The sequence below is a fragment of the Pseudopodoces humilis genome, chromosome 4 (genome assembly GCF_049639895.1).
Source record: "Pseudopodoces humilis isolate 2021_Gansu_Grassland_sample_001 chromosome 4, ASM4963989v1, whole genome shotgun sequence".
Lineage (NCBI taxonomy): Eukaryota > Metazoa > Chordata > Aves > Passeriformes > Paridae > Pseudopodoces > Pseudopodoces humilis.
In genome coordinates this window covers 44,163,639-44,180,914 of record NC_142203.1, presented here as the reverse complement: position 1 = coordinate 44,180,914, position 17,276 = coordinate 44,163,639, and the positions used below count along the sequence as shown (strand labels likewise).

At 37.6% G+C, this 17,276-nt stretch overlaps 1 protein-coding gene across 2 annotated transcripts in view; it reads left to right on the top strand.

Annotated features, from left to right (window-relative positions):
* ADAMTSL1 (ADAMTS like 1) overlaps positions 1–17,276 on the top strand; it is a 178,788-nt gene that overhangs the window by 57,592 nt on the left and 103,920 nt on the right. For both annotated transcript variants that reach the window (XM_014252195.2, XM_088054554.1), the window contains exons 6-7: positions 2,521–2,595; positions 5,456–5,613. In XM_014252195.2, coding sequence (XP_014107670.1) covers positions 2,521–2,595; positions 5,456–5,613 — 233 coding nt within the window. The remainder of the gene's footprint in view (positions 1–2,520; positions 2,596–5,455; positions 5,614–17,276) is intronic.

The following is a 17,276-nucleotide window of genomic DNA, read 5'->3' as shown; positions in this document are numbered from 1 at the left end:
GGAATCTGATATATGTACATGACATTTAACTTTTGCCTAAAACCTTGCTTGTTCTTCTGAGAACTGAGACACTGTCCTGAGACTTTCCTCTGCTTCCCTATGCATGGTCTCCAGAGGAAACCAACCACCTGTTAAAGCATTTTGTATCTTTTCCACACAACTGCTCAACAATTTGTCTCTGCTTGCTGTTGGAGAGAGCTGTGACTAAACGTTAGCCTGCTTACTTTCATATCTCTTCACAGGAAATGTCTCCCCCTTATCACTGTTAACCTCAGGAAATTATCCTTCAGTCCCCACTGCTTCTGCTTTGTGAAAGCAGGAAGCACTGTGATAAGCATAAATCCCACTGAGCTTTACATTTCACATAAAGCGTGCTAGGATTTCAAATGGAGAGCAACTACAAGATCAGGTGAAATACAGTCCTAGCAATACCCTGGGGCAAAAGATGCATGCTGAGAATGTAAGCTCACATGGTCTTTATACTGTCTCGGTTTTCTGTGACATGTCAGTAGGTTGAGAGACAATCAGATATAATAATGGCAGGGGACTGTCTTTAAATAAGAATTGTAAAAAGGTAATTAATATTGTTGTGGTTTTTTTAATTGAAATTATTGTTTTTACAAACTCAGAAAAATGTTATATAGGAAAATGGTACGTCATGCTCATGTATTTTGTTCCCCAAAATGGATAAAATAATTTATCCAACTGGGTATCTTGAATCTGAATGCCAGAATGGTACTAACCAAGAAGTATTTGAATATCAGTATTTAATTAATTTCTGAGAAATTGAATATTTGTCTCTCCAAATAGAAAAATTTTAATTATGTATAGATAGGAAAGGTTCCTAGCTGTACTAATTACTGTGGTACCAGAGATGTGCATGAGCAAAATGTGTGTTGAGTTTAAGCCCAGTGTTATGAAAGACTTACACAATGAACTTTTGGATAGTTTGAGAAAATATATCAAATCAGAACTTGAAAATGGGACATGGTTCAGAAGCACCCAGAAATTTGAAGTGACACTTAGAAAGACTGCTTACATCTCCACCTCACTTCTGGGATAGTAACAGGCTACAAAAGTATGAGTATTTCATCCCATAAAGCTCCGAAATATAAGTGTCAATAATTCCTGTGATGCACTACAGAATTTAAAATTTAAAAGGATTCTAGTTCACAGTTTTTGAGATACTATGATTTTGGATGAATGAATGTATTGGATGAATTAATGTATTGCTTAAAAGTTCCTGTTTCTGGTAGTGTTTCTTCTCTTGTTAAGAGTGAGTGTTGATTCTTCTCTTTGATATAAAATAACGACATCAACTATTTCACTAGTAAGTGAGAATCCTGATTCACCTGGATTCCAACAGTTTTCCCAGTTTGGTCCAGTCACAAGTGTAAGACTCAAACTCATATGTTTGAATGAAAGATAAAATGCTTTTATTGTCTGAGTTAGCGTCACCTGACAAAGTAAAACATTATTTTGAGAGCAGAGCTGTAGATCCTGCTAGAAGGCATTTCATGACATAAATGTGAGCAGTTCTAATGAATAAATAGCATAAGAGATTTTGTTCCTCTCATGTCTACCACCTTCTCATTCCCCAGAAAAGTCCTTTTAGCCATGCATACTTTTTCTTTCCTGATTTCCAGTTATATGGGAAGGAAGCAGAAAGGACAGGGAAAGGTGAATGAAATGTGCTGGTTAGTCCAGGTCAGTATTTTCTGGGCATGCCACTTCATAACCCAGGTATAGCATTTTATATCATCTTTCTGTGTCTTTCTGCCTCCCTTCAGAACATTACTGAGATTGCTGCCTCATTAGAAATGCTGACCTAACTAACTTTCACAACTGCATGTGACCTACATATTAATTCAAACCTAGGTTTAAATGTAGTTGGCAAAGGACCCAAGGGCTTTGTAGGTGAAAGATCCTGCTGAAAAACCTATTTACATGACAGTCTAATGGGCTTCTGCTTTTCCAGGGGCTTTATGCTAGCAGTGTAGAAAGGGAAGCAGAATTATAGCACTTATGGTCATTAAAATAAGAGGTGTGAAAGGCATAACATAGCTGAGAGCAGTAGGAGACCACATAGCATGGACAGGATCATGGAGAAGCTGTGGGGCTTAAGTGGGGGAAAAGTCAAGTGAAAGATGGGGAAGTTATTCTGGTTAATCAGAATAAGCTTACACTTCTCTACTTCGCCACAGACACCAATTCAAAATACTTGAGAGTTTTAAGTGGAGTTGTGATGAAATAGAAACTTACTAATCATTTGTGAAAACCATAAATAGCTGTGAAGGAGTTGGGGATAAATAAAATCAGCAGGTTTGGATTCTTCTAAGCAGAAGGTTCTTACTACATTTAACAAGTTCTTTTTTCAGATTTTTAATAATAATTCTTGGCATTTTCAAGTGGTCTTAAGGTTTTTCTTTTGACTGCCTTGTAAATCTCTTTCAATGCTTATTTGAAAAGAGATGGGAATTTCCTTACTTATTTACTCCATGCATTTTTGCCTTCCCACAGTGGATGATACAGTGGTTGCTATTCCCTATGGAAGCCGACAAGTTCGTTTCGTGCTGAAAGGACCCGATCATTTATGTAAGTAGAAGAAGTTAGTGTACACTTATATAAGAGAGCCTTGGCAACCTGCAGTGCTCTGTTTGCACTGTGGTGTCTGGTTCTCCTCTCTCAAATCGCTGATTTCAACACACAGATGGGTCCTGCTCTCAGAAGTTTTCCTCAGACCCAGTCACCTTAGTGGTACACTCTTTTTGAAGCAGACCTTGGCGAACAGTGCAGAGTTCTTTTCCTCTCCATAATTTCTCAGTAATTTCTGTTTGCTTATGCTTTGGCTGGTTTACTTGATGTCAGGTGCTTTTGTTTGGAATTAATAAAATAAGTACCACTGACTGAAGAAATATTGAGAACAGTAAAGTAAAAGCTTCCCTGCAGCTCAGCTCAACCATCAAGCTGCTCATGACTTAAACACATTTCTGTTATGATCTTTCTCTCTCCCCAAGATACACACACGAAATCACACTCTAAAGACCCGAAACCGCATACAAAAATGAAACCTTGTTCTTTAGCAGTGATAACTGCTCCAAGGAGCTAAGACCACTGAGTTCTGCTAGCCCATCACTTGGTAGCTATAACACTTTCCTGCTTCATCTGTGTATCCCAGCAGCTGTACATCCTTCTTTTCTGGGAGGAATCTCAGGATTTGAGAATACTCTGCTAGAGCTGAAGGCAAATCCATTTATTTCATGAGTAGAAATTCCTGGCACCCCTCTCTCTCATCTTGTGAGCAGTAGCTGCTCACAAGCTGCTTCCTTTTTCATCAGCAGCAAATGAACATTAGAGTCTTAGTAAATACAGCTTACTGTCAGAATAAAAACCCAAACTGTACTGCTTGACTGCTCAGTAGCACAAATTATTGTAAGTCGGGCTACCCTTCTCCTTTTCAAAAAGTCTTCAGGAATTTTCTATGCACAGACCATTTATGTCTTCTGTGTTTGTCAGTGTAGGTACAAACATGAGTGACAGCAAAGATGTGAAACACCAAATTGTTTCACTGTCTTTATATTTTCTTTCACCCAAAAATATTATGCAGGGTATCAAAATAAAGGTTGGCTTACTAGTCCTGTACTGTAGCTTCCTACTTGTGTTGAGAAAGCAGTGGGTTCTTCAGATTTAAAGCTGTGGATAAAGGCCTGCAAATTATAGGTTATAAACCAAGAAAAAATATATTATGTTTTTGTTAAAAGTTCAAGTGCTGTCTGTACTTCAGTTTTAAGTGGCCCTTTGGGTATTCCTGAGCTGCTCCAGTATGGCTGATATTACTTTCCCAATACGTGACATGCACTCTTCCTTTCTCTCCTGTCTTCTTTTCCAATATAGATGTTCTTTTCCAAGGTAGAAAATTTCGTACTTTTGTTATTGTTTCAGAGAAATTGAGCTATAAGACAGCTCAGAGAAAAATGAGATTTTTAGCTGAGAGATGGATCTAAAGCTTCACTCAGGCCATATCATATTTCATGACAAAAAGATTTTAATCAGCAAGGTCTGCTTCAGTCACCAGTTGAGATTTAGATTAACTGCACTGTGTAAACATGAATAAGTCCAAATATATCCCCTTCTTGTTTCAGATGTCTCCATGAATCTTTCTGTTCACCCATCAATGGATTTTATATATGTATGAACTACAGCCAGTTGCAGGGGGAGGGAGTGTTTTGCCCTGTGAACTTTGGTTGTGGGAGAAGTCAGCAGGAGGCTGATTATATATATGCAAGTCTTAAAACCATCTTTATTCCTGATGCATGCAGCCTTGTCCAAAAACAAATAGATGGCCAAGTGCAGCACAAAGGAAGAGACTGGTCTCATTGAATACCAAGAAATTCATCATTACAGTGCAAATTCTTAGTGTACTGCCTCAGCAACTTCCTTCATTAATTAATTCCCTTAATCCAACATGAAAAGCAGTCTAATTACTGCAATTACATTTTTGTTCCCTAGTTAGCAACTTAATATATGCAAATAAATGGGTTTTTTCTTTTTGTTGTCTTTGAAAATATATCTCCATCATAGATGAATAGTACGTCTTAGCTGCCTCGCTGTGTTGCAGGTTTTGTACCTATATTCATACATACATGTGAAAAGCCTGCAGCTTTGCAATCTTTCATTATAAATTTCTCTGTCATTTTTAAATAACTACCAGAAATAGCTTACTGGTGAATGTCCTGTAAAGCACAATCTGGACTTGGTAGGGAGGCTAGCTGAATGATGAAACAGACCTAATTTCTGACTGTTGACTTCTATTTAAGAAATTATCATTATTTTCAATATGACAATCAGAAGTAGCTACTACAAAACAGTATCTGAATTAATGACCACTTTTGGGGAACTGTGAATACAGAGAGCCAGATGGAGAGCTCAGGAGGATTCAGCACTCAGTTTCCTCTTCTTCTCCACTGGGATGGGTCAGACTGCTTCTGGAGAGGAAATGGAATTGCTCTCTTACTGATCTTTCTTTCCTGGATATCCTGCTTTCAGTTAATTGTCTACCACAACAACATGTGGTTAGTGACCCACCTTTGAACTGAAGGAGGGTACAGCAACTTAGCAATGCTCATGGGCCAAGGTCTGAGGTCACACTCCACACAGGAGCGTGACTTACTGAGAGTGAAGCAACGGCAAATATGCCTAACAAGGAATGGATTAGTATGTCTGAAAGAGAGTAAAAACATGACCTGTGGGTGAGGAGGGGAATGTGAGCTAGAAATTGATGGGTTGAACAAAGACAAAAAGCAGATGGAAGAGAAAAAAGAAAAGGACCGTGTGGAAATGTGAATAAGTATGGGAAAAGACTTGCAATATTACTAATTTGTGCTGGGGTTTTTTTTCTTCTCACTCTTCAAATTGCTATGCTCTGGTTTCCTGACAATTTTTTTCTATTTGTCAGATTTGGAAACTAAGACTCTCCAAGGTGTGAAGAGTGAAAACAGCCTCAGCACCACTGGCTCCTTCCTTGTAGAAAATTCTAGCATTGACTTCCAGAAGTTTCCTGACAAGGAGATCTTAAGAATATCTGGGCCTCTCACTGCAGACTTTACTATCAAGGTGAGGGTCATTGGTCACTGACATCTTAAAGCAACGTAAAATAAGACAAGATGTATTAGGAAGACGAAAGAGATTTTTCTAGATCTTAATTTTCCACTAGATGTTTATCACAAAGCCTAATCCAGGCTATATCTTGAACTCTAGATGGAATTATTTATGGTTGTGTATTTGATGAAAGCCTCACTGAAAACTCCTCAGGAGAGAGAGACTGCATTTATGTCAAAAAAAGGCATAGCCAATATGTGCCCCTAAAAAGAAAAGATGAACTCATTTCTAGAAAAGACAGATTACTTTCTATATGCACTACTGAGGTACTTATAAATCAATGACATGCAGTTTTCTTTGTCTGTGATAAGTAAAAAGATATATTTTTGGCCCATAATTTGTTGGGTGTATACTAGTGTAGTTGCGCAGAAGACTGTAAGAGAGTGAAAAGTAAATTCTCTAAGCTCTAAAATAAATGGGATAACTTTGCTTAAGAAGTCATGACATCAAGTTCTGCATTTTCTTTCACTGGCAATAAGAGGAAAATTGTTTCTTCCCATTAGAGCATTTCTATTCTTCCAGGTAATATAAAACACATTGCTGGAAGCAATTCACAATTCTCTGGGAAAACAAACATACAAAAATGAACATTTGGGAGTTGCAATAAAATAAATCCTTTTCCAGTAGGTCCAAGGAACCTGAAGGATTTCAGCTGTAAAACTGCAAAACCTGTATCATGTCCAGGACTATGTAAATTTTTCATTATGAGCCCCAGAGGTAGATGACATTTGCTTTAACCTTGAGCTAATGGCAGATAGCGGTTTGAACAGTAAACTGGAAAATGTCCAAGTGATTGTCCTGGGTTAAGCTGAGCTGGGCTGGAATGGGTTAGCTTGGGAAGTAGCACAGTCCTGTAGACTGTCCCCTGCCCATCATGGTATGTTAGCAGCTGAAAAAGCAAATTGAAATTTTCAGAACTCATTCACAAGGAGAAGCCTGAACTAAAGAATATGTTCCTTCCTTTTTAAATGTCAGAACAAAAATGCCATACTAAGATGGATACTGTTCAATTCAAAATATCTGAAACTCATTTACCTCCTTTACAGATGATACAGAGATGGCAAACATCAGTGCAATGTAAACAGTATTTCTCACTTTGTTTTATTTCTGATATCTGTGAATTTCTGGCAGTCTAGTTATAATATATTTGTGGTAAACAACTAATCTTGTAGACCTATTGCCCTGAAAAGGTAACAAGAGGGTTGTACTCTTTTCCTTATATTTCCACTGTTGTCATTTATGACAGGAAAATATCTTTATCCCTTAGTGCTTCTTCTATATCAAAGCAAGGTAAGAAGGGCTGGTTCAATCAAAGGAGACCCATGTTTAAACTATGACAGTCCGACCAATATGAGTGTACAAGTTGGCTAGGCGTGGGCAGGACAGACGCTGCTGAATTGAGATGAAATTATTTTGTGTTCTGCTATGAGTTTGCACCTTTGAAAGTTTGAGTAACATGACTCATTAGGTGTTAAATCTGTTGTCTTTTGTGGATATAGAAAAATACACCAAAAACTCCCAATCAACTATTCATGCTTGTAGGATCTTTTCTAAGGTTAGAATTAAATTTTGCATTGGATTAGGCACTAAAAAATTCTCTTCTCTTGAATCAGTTAGTTTTTTAATCAACAGCTTTAGAAGATACTTCAGCTATTACTTCATGCAACACAGATATTATTCTACACTATTAAATTATTTCTCTAACAAGTTGGGTTTTTTTCTTCTGGATATTTATTTTGTTAGATTTCACCAGATATAAGCATGCACAGATGTGTGTACAGATGCATGAAATCCCAATTGCTACCTCTCAGTTATGTTAGACTTGGAAATTCTTTTCATACTTCTTTTATTCATGATGATTTTGCCTTCAGGTTTTGAAGGTAAAGTACTTCTCTTTAAAAAAATCAGATTAAATATTTCTCAGTGGTGTTAGTAAGCTTTCCTTATGAAGTGGGATCCCTTTGGGTGTCAGGATTTATTTTCCTGGGCAGATTTTTATGCAAAGAGATTTAAATGGATCAGTGGCAGAAATCATTTTAGAATCATCGTCTCCAGAATTATTCTTGTAATCCTTTTCACTTGACCCTGAATGCTCTTATTCAGACAGGTCTAGTTAGACACCTGGATAAAATTCAGAAGTAGAAACTAAGTGTCAGTTGACACTTAACTTTCTTTATTGGTAACCCAGAGTGCTTTAAAATTGCAAGAAGAAACCTCATGCTGTTCCTGGATGAGCTGAGTTGTATAATTACTGTGTAATTTCTTTACTGTGTAATAGACAATGCTACATTCCTCATGTGCAAAGCTCCTGGCAGTCTTTTCACAAGAGGTGTAAATAGTGAAAATATTTGTGTAAAACAGCTGTATTTAAAAGAAAAAGGTGATATCACAAAACTCAAGAAGGAGCAAAATTTTTCATGTTCTTATTTTTTATATTGATCATTTGAGAATTTTAAGTCTCCACTGTAAACTCCAACTTTTGAAAGGCAAAATACCTAAAAAATATGCCAGTGAACTTAAGTCCCACTGGAACTGCTTTTCCTAAGTTCTGATGATTTCTCTGTTTTGATGTTTTCGGAACAAAATTCTGGTTCACATGAATAGAAATGCCTCTTTCCTGTAAGAAAAATGTGTCATGTTTGATATAATGCTGAAGAAATGAAGGTCCATTTCCATTTGGAAATCTGTCTCTTTCTATGGTCTAGAAATAAGAGTAGTAATATCACACAGGAGGACATGCCCTTTATGGCAGAGCTGCCCCTGACCTGCTCTGTTGCAAGTATCATGTTTGTTCACTTGTCTGTGCTAAAACATCTCCTCTGCTGAGAAGTATCTTGGGGTACTCAGTTTATGTCATGCATCTGCTCTCTTTTGAACAGGATGAAGCAGTACTGTCCAATGGGGTCTGCAGATGACCATATAATGAGAAGAGTCATCACCAGATGACTGTAAATATGAAATACATTAGTGGCAGACTTATGGGAACCGCCAGAAGGGACTGCCAGTGAAGAGTGAGGCTGGGAAAGCACAGTCTGTTAGGGGCTACTTCACAGGCTGATTGTTGCTCAGCTAAGGCCCTAACCCTATGGCTGAGGTGTGAGCCAGCAAAGACCAGTGGTCTAGACCAAAAACAAGCTTTAGTGAAGGTTATTATTATCTAGGCTTGGGTTTGGTTTGGAGGAGAAATTGTAGGCCTAGATCTAGATTAGACTATGTTTATGTTGGTTTTAAATCCCTGGTATCGATGAGGGTTCTTTCGTAGTGCCTGCCCAGACCAAGCCCCTTGCATGAGGGATGCATAAAGTTGGATTGCACAAGTGTTTGTCTGGAGACTTTTAGAGGTGTTTGGATTAGGATTGCATTGTATTGATGTTCTTTTTGTAATGCTAGGGCTGACAAGCCTTGGCTAAGGGCTACTGCCAGGAGAGACTGTCTGGCGCTTTCTTTTTGTTCTGGTGGCTGGGGTATGCTGCTGGCTGATTTAGAAATTGTGTGAACTGGGTTCACTTGGGCAGAGTTATTGCTGAAATTAGGGTTTTGGCTACCAATTGTCCAAAAAGTCATAAAAGGAATCTCAAAAGTGGATGCTGAATTACACAGAACTCTAGAGCTAGCCAGACAACTGTTGGATCCGCTGCAATCTAGCACTGGCAGAAAGTGCTGATGAGATAAATACATTTGATAACAGTCCAGGTTAGCAAAAGAAAATAAGGTTGGGACTTAGTCTAGACTTCCTGGGACTTGCAAGGGCATGCAGGAGATAAGTACAGGCAGCCAGCTGGCAGAAAGGTTGATGGGCCTTGTCAGTCTAGGACCAGGGTTGGATTAAATGTTACTTTGAACAAGGCGCACACAGTGATTTACTCTGTGGCATGAAATAAATTATTTCAGTACTTGCTTTTAGGCAGTAGCCAAATGATGCAAATTTGCTCTAGCAGCAAAGAACTACCGTTTATGGTTCACATATTGTTGGATATTTGAGGTATTATCATATTAGGACTTGGAGTGAAGACAGTAAGGTTCTTCTGTGCAATTTAGTTCTGATACTGGCAGAAGTTTCCAAACAGATTATAACTCATATTTAGGAGAAAGCTTCCTATCAGGTGGGAAGTGGTGAAGAATCTTGGAAGCACTGACAGCTTGGGGTTAAGGTAGTACTCCTGGAAACAGATAAAATAGAATTAATGCTGAGTGCACAGAAATAATAACACTTAAAGTTTCGTTTGTCTGATTCAGCTTTTGTGCAAGCAAGGTCAACTCACTGGAAGACTTTGCTTCATCTAGAAGAGATCAATGGAATATTGTCAATTTGTTGTAAAGCAACAGTACGTCTTGAGATACTTGTCTTCCTGACATCATGGTGGCACACTGCACATTGGATTTAGCTGGAAGCATGTCTGTATCAATGACTTTTATCACCTATGTTTGCATTCAATACTTCTTTTCCTAGTAATAGTAATAAAAATCACCCAATCTAATTTCCTGATATCTAAAAAACACACCATTTTTGTAATAATTTATTGGTCAAACTCACAAGTAATGACCCACCTGAAAAGAGATGCAATCATTAATTATCTTGACTAGATCTTTCGATAAGGTCAAGAAAATTCTTTTTTGTCCTTGTGTTAGTTTGCAATGCAAGATGTAACCAAAACTGTGAATTCTATAATCAGCTGTTAGAACCAGGTGGGGCAGTGATCTTTATCTCTTCCACAACCCCTCCTCCCTTCAGGGGGATATCTCCTGTTAATGGGCCATTGAGTCTCACTGCATGGCTGATAAAATTACATCATCCCATTCTGAGATGCTCCACCCAGGGGGAGGAGCCAAGCATTCCTACCTGGATATAATCTGAGACTAGAACATGACAGTCAGCCTTTTTCCACTGGATTCCCAGAGGAAGATCAGATTGTTCTACACCATCACTGGACCTTCAGAGGAAAATTACACCCTTCTACAGGATCACTACTTCAACAGAACCCCATCTGTCACTCCAGGAGGGCTGCAGCCACCATTTAATCAGACTGCTAACAACACCCTGACCAACAGGGTGTCAGGTTGTATTCTGACTCTGACAGTGGTTTTTGTACTACTGTATTTTATTTTAATTTTCCTATTTAGTTGTATTTTGTTGGGTTTTTTTTTTAATTATACACTAGTAAAGAAATGTTATTCCCATATATTTATATGAAATGTTATATCCCATATTTTTGCCTGAGAGCCCCTTAATTTCAAAATTATAATAATTTGGAAGGAGGGGGTTTACATTTTCCATTTCAAGGGAGGCTCCTACCTTCCCTAGCAGACATCTGTGTTTTCAAACCAAGTCATTCCTATTTTGGCAAACAAGGTGAAATGTATGGAAAACCATGAACTAGACCTTTTCAAAAAAATGTACAGTTTTTATTTCATATCTTTTTGTTCTGTTCAATGTAAATTACTTTAATTAATAATATGTAGAACATGATCATTCTCCTAATCAATACATTTCATCTTTAGGCCATGCAAAGATTTCTATAATGAATGATACACTGTGTAAAATAAGAAATGCATCTCATTGTTCAAACCTTGATGCAATATTTTCACTGATTCCTTCTGGTTTTCCCACCCTGAGAAATAGGACATTATTACTACTGTCTAGCTCCTTTCTCCTTTACTTCTGCATTTGATAAATCTCATCATCATTTGCCTATTTCCTAGTGTCAAAATAGACTCAAATGATTGTTTGGGTTATAAGAAGCTTCAAGGATTCTCTAGTTCCAACTCTGCTGTCATGGCTAGAGATAACTTCTACTAGATCAACTTACTCAAAGCTATATATAGCCTGGTCTTAAACATTTCCAAGGATGGAGCATCCACAATCTCTCTGGACAATACTTTACAGTGTCCAACCATACATAAAATAATTTCTTCCTAATATCTAAACTAAATCTACCCTTTTCCAGATTAAAACAATTATCCTTCATCCTGTCACTACATGCCCTTGTCAAAAGCCTCTCTCTAGCTCTCTTGTAGCCTCCTTTAGGTACTGAATGGCTGCTGTAAGGTGTATTTGGAGTAAATTTCCCAGGCTGAACTACCCCTACTGTCTTGATGCCTTAAGAACCTAAAAATGAAACAACACACACTTTCATGATAATATTAGTACAGGAGATAATATGAAGGCTGGTCTTTATTGGAGGTCTTTAGGGGTAAATATGGAAAATATCCACAAAAGCCCACCCACACAAGGTGAATACAGATTTATAGGTTTAGCAAATAAGCGTATTTGACAAACATCACAAATTAGGAGCACAAGTGGTGAAGCAATTCATCCCCTACTCCAAGCCCCTTGTAAATCCTCCCCCCTCCAATAGGCCTGAACTTTGTTGATGAAAATGTGTCTCAAAGAACTGGTTTTTAGCCTTGGTTCCCAGAAAGAGCCAAGATAGGGTGGAGGCTTTGTCTTTCTGCTTCGGAAGACACTGAAGCTAAACTGCAATAATAAGCTACAAAACTACAAGTATGTGTGTAAAGAATACAAAGAATATATAAAGAAAAAAGACAAAATTCTTTAGGCATCAGTCTTAGCTTTTTCTCATAAGAAAGGTGTTCCAGCCCACTGGTCATCTTCATGTACCTCCTCTAGACTCACTCCAACAGATCGGTGCCCTTCCTATGTCTTACTCTACTTACCTTTTTTATCAAAGATAATCCATAAAAAGTTTATCCTTATTTCCATTCTCTGTTCTTTTCCTGGTTTCACTCTGATTATACAGTCATAATTTTTAAAAATACACATAAACATACAATTTGTGACTAGCTCTTAATTACATAGATATATATTTTGAAAGAATAAATTTCCTATAAATAGATCCATAGTTTAATAAAATGTAATAAAATTTTTAATATCTATTTTTTATAAATAGGTAACTGTACATAAATATATATGTTGAAAAAGAGTGAACTTACACTCTACAATTACATGAAAGGAACTTGTAATGAGATGGGTGTCAGTATCTTCTCCTAGGTAACAAGTAATAGAATAAAAGAAATGGCCTAAAATTGTGCCAGAGGAGCTTTAGATTGAATACTAGAAAAAATTTAATCACCAAAAGGCTGATTAAGCATTCAAACAGGCTGCCCAGGCAAGCAGTAGAATTACTAACCCTGGAAGTGTTCAAAAACTGAGTAGATGTGATACTTTGAGATGATGGAATAGTGGTGAACTTGTCAGCATCAAGTTAGTCGTTGGACTGGATGATTTTAGCGGTCTTTTCCAACCTTAATAGTTTTATGATTCTGTACACATAATAATCAGGATAAATAGATTTTACCTGGCTGTGTACTTATCTCTCCTTTTTTCTTCCTTTCACAAAATTCTACTGATGATTTTAACTGATGCTTCACAATGAGCTGATATTTTCTGAGGAAAGTCTAAAACAACCCTATAACCATTTTGAATAGTAAAAGCTAATGTGGACATCAGTTTTGTATGCAGATAGCATATATAATTAATTTCAGCTTCCCACAGGCTTTTTTTTTTTTTTTTACAGAACTCAAATTTTAGTCCATCAAAAATTTGAGTGCTTTCACAGATGGTTTCAATGCACCACTCATAAGCTTTTTCATTAGCAAACTTGGTTAGCTCATGGTTGGCCCTTTATCTTGCTCATCTGTGCATTTGCCTAACAGCTCATGCTGTAGCACATATCCCTGAGGGATTCCACAGTCCTTCATCCATTGCAAAAGCACATTATTGGACCATTATTTGTTACCCAGTCATCAGTTCATGGAAGGATTTCCTAGGAGGATCTGTCTAGGACCTCTGATGAGGGACCTAGGAAAAAAAACTAGAATAATAAAACTATTTTTTTTCACAAAGCAGACCAGAATGCTTAAAAAAATTACTTTTCTCAGGGTACTCTTGAAATTCTGTTCAATTTTTACATTTGATCTACTCACCCAATAACTGAGCTAGAAGATACTGGACTGAAATTTTGCTCATTAGTCATGAAGCACCTTCTGAAAACTGTTACCAATTTCTGCCTATATTTATGTGTTTTAATCTGTAGTTTATGCATGTAAGCAGACTGAATATGATCATATTTGGTTTCGATTTGTGATTCCTCTGCTCAACCATCACATCATTTGAAACTACTGGGTGGATGCTCTTTGGATCTAAAGATGTTACCATTAATTTTACATACTTTTTTAAAATACTGCTGCTCTGAAATGGCAGGTCTTAAGGCAGAAGAGACAGTTTCTTAGATATGTAATTTTCTATTCTCTGACAAAATGCTATTTGTAATTTTTTCTTTTCTTATTCTGTAAGTGACTCAAAAATCAGTCACTTTTTAGTACTATGAAGACTTTGTGCCAACCTTGTTCAGTTTTCACCATTTTAACAATTTTTATGTGTGGCAAAAAAACACCCTTTCAATTTGTTAACTTTATTTTTATACAGTATCTGTTCACAATTGCATCCTCTTTTTACACTGATTTCTTAGATATTACCATTAATAAATTATGGTTAGTAAATATTCTGCAGTGACTATTAAGGTGGCTTCTTTAAAGGTGAATTCTCCTACCGTGGAAGCATGTTGATGGTGGTGAAATGGTCTTTCCACAATGGCTGGGATGTTGGTATCACAACAGAGATACAGTACATCTGGTTTTGGTGTATTTGTGGTTGCCTTTGGTTCCATGGAACGATTTTGGTCTTCTCATTTGAGAAACAGCCGTATTTGTTGTACTTATTTGTGGATTCTCTATAGGTGGTTAATTGTTATAGCTGCTACTGCACGTTCCGTTACTGCCAGCTATACTAGCCAATCCACTGCAGTGATTTTCTCTTTTTTTTCTTCTTTTGGGCAGAATAATGGAACAGGAAAAATATTTGAACCTTCTAGTTTTCTATTTTGGCTTTGTGAGAGAACTAATCTAAAGGCTTTTTAATGCACTCATCACCTAAAGGAATACTGTTTAATCCAAGACTGGGACAGGCTGAGCAAGTTCAATTCAGAAATACTTCGTAAAATATGTAAATGAGTGATAAGGTAATTTCAGAGAGATTTTTCTGGCTGATATTGACAAGCAACAGATGGAGCTGACTTTCATAAAACACAGCCCTAAAGTCAAGTTGATCCAACACAGGACAATCACAATCAAGGGACATGAATGTGGAAGTGGACAGTAGACCTGTTCTCTGGACCTTGAGGGTAGAGGTCCTTTCAGCATTCCAAAGAATGACAAATCAAACTCAGAGGCCTTACAGGTGTAGTCCTGTCTTAAAACATATGCATGAAAGCCTTCAGTATCTCTCATTATTTACATTTTATGTTTATTATGTTATGTTTGCTATGTTTATAATGTTAAAGTTTATTATTTACCTTTTAGTTTATATTCTATTTCCTTTAAGAACAAATTATTAGCAGCAACAAATCTCTTGTACATACTCCTTATTTTTCAGTGCAAAATATCACTACATACAACCAGCAATATTGACGCGCTCTAGGTAGAATATTTTTTTATACTGACATGAGAAGCACAAAATTATATTTATCAGATTTCTCATTAGTTACTTTCATAAATATCAATCTAATGATTTCATATTTGGAACTTGCAGAAAGCATTCAGAATCAGAATAATAATACGGGAGAACCCATTAAAACTTTTCTAACAGGCATGGTGGCATGGAGCTGGTTTGCAGTAGACCAGATCAAATTGTGTAAGACAAAATTTGCTGGAGCACTTCCAGAGGAGGACAACAAAACTGGTGAAGGGCCTAGAGAGTAAGTCCTATGAAGAGTGGCTGAGGGAGCAGGGGGTGTTTAGTCTGGAGAGGAGGAGGCTCAGGGGTGACCTTATCACTCTCTATGACTGCCTGACAGTTGTAGGCAGGTGAGGGTCAGTCTCTTCTCCCAGGCAACCACTGACAAGACAAGAGGACAGCCTTAAGCTGTGCCAAGGGAGGTCCAGGTTGAACTGCAAGAACTTCATTGGGAGGGTGGTCATGCATTGAAATCATCTGCCCAGAGAGGTGGTGGACACATCATCCCTGGAAATAGTCTAGAAAGAACTGAACATGATACTTAGTGCTATGGTTTCATTGACATGGTGGTGTTTGGTCAAATGTAATTCATGATCTAGGAAGTCTTTCAAACCTTCATGATACTGTGATTCTGAGGTACAAAATAATTCCCTTTTGCTTCCCATTTTGGAACACATACACACAAGAAAGAAATGGTGTCTTTCCTCTTCACCTCCCCCCATCTGCATAAAATGAGAACATTTTATTGAATACACTTTTCATGGCTTAGCTCTACAAGTAACATTAATAATCACTTGGTTATGACTGCTGGTTATAAAGAGCTGATTAAATTTTGAAACTGTCCAAGTAAACTACTGCGGTTTTGTAGGTCAGGCCGTATGTTCTTCAGTGAACAAAAAGAAATGGTTCATGCATAAATTGCCAAAATCAAGCAAGAAATGATTGGTCTTTTTGGAACTTTACTTCTTCAGTTTTATGTGAACTAATCAAATTTTGGAGCTATAGGAAAAGCCAACAAAGTGCAAAGGTAAAGTCATGTGTTGCAGTCTCTTGTTCATAGAGCAGATCAGAATATCTCAAAAATATTACACACCTTTTGTGTTCAAGTTTTTATTTTCTTGTTTTCATTTGACTTTCTGTGACATCTCCAAACCAAACCTGCATTTTGTCAAACTTCACCTTTTGTCCAAACTTCACCTGAGCAACAGTTTGTGCTTCTCTTACACCATCCTAGGCAGGCTTTAACAAAATCAGTGTAAAAACAGTCTAAAAGAGATTATTTTTTACAAGGTCTTTCAAAAGAGAAAAAAGATGTCTCTATTGATAGTGACTGTCAGCTAGATAGTGGATATTCTGAGGACTCTAGTTTTAACTAGTTCCACAGATGACTGGTGTTATTCTTTAGGATCAACAGCTGGCTGAACATGAGCCAGAAGTGTGCCCTGGTAGCCAAGAAGGCTAGCAGCATCCTGGCCTTTATAAGGAATAGTGTGGCCAGCAGGAGCAAGGAGGTCATTCTTCCCCTGTACTGGGCACTGGTGAGGCCACACCTATGAAGACCAGCTGAGAGACCTGGGGCTGCGTGAAAGGAGGGTGTAGCCAGGTGGGGGTCAGCCTCTTCTGACAGGCAAGTTGTGACAGAATGAGAGGACACAGTCTTAAGCTGCACCAGGGGAAATTTAGGCTAGACATTAGGAAAAAATTCTTCACTGAAAGAGTGATTGTGCACTGGAATTGTCCACCCAGGGTGGTGATGGAGTTACTGCTTGTGGAGGTATTTAAAAAAAGACTGGATGTGGCACTCAGTGCCATGATTTAGTTGATGAGGAGGTTTTAGGTCATAGTTTGGACTTGCTGATCTCAAAGGTGTTTTCCAACCTAGTTCATTCTATGATTCTATGAAAGTGGTAAGAGCTGCTCTGATGTTAGGAATGCTCTAAATTCCCCTGAAAGTTAAAGAAAGAAAGGATGGTATCTAGGGAGTTGCCATGCACAAATGCAGGGATGAATGCTCTGCAAGATCTGTGTACTTCTGACTTCATCTATTAATAAATATAGATAGGATTTTATTTGCAAGTATCGGTTT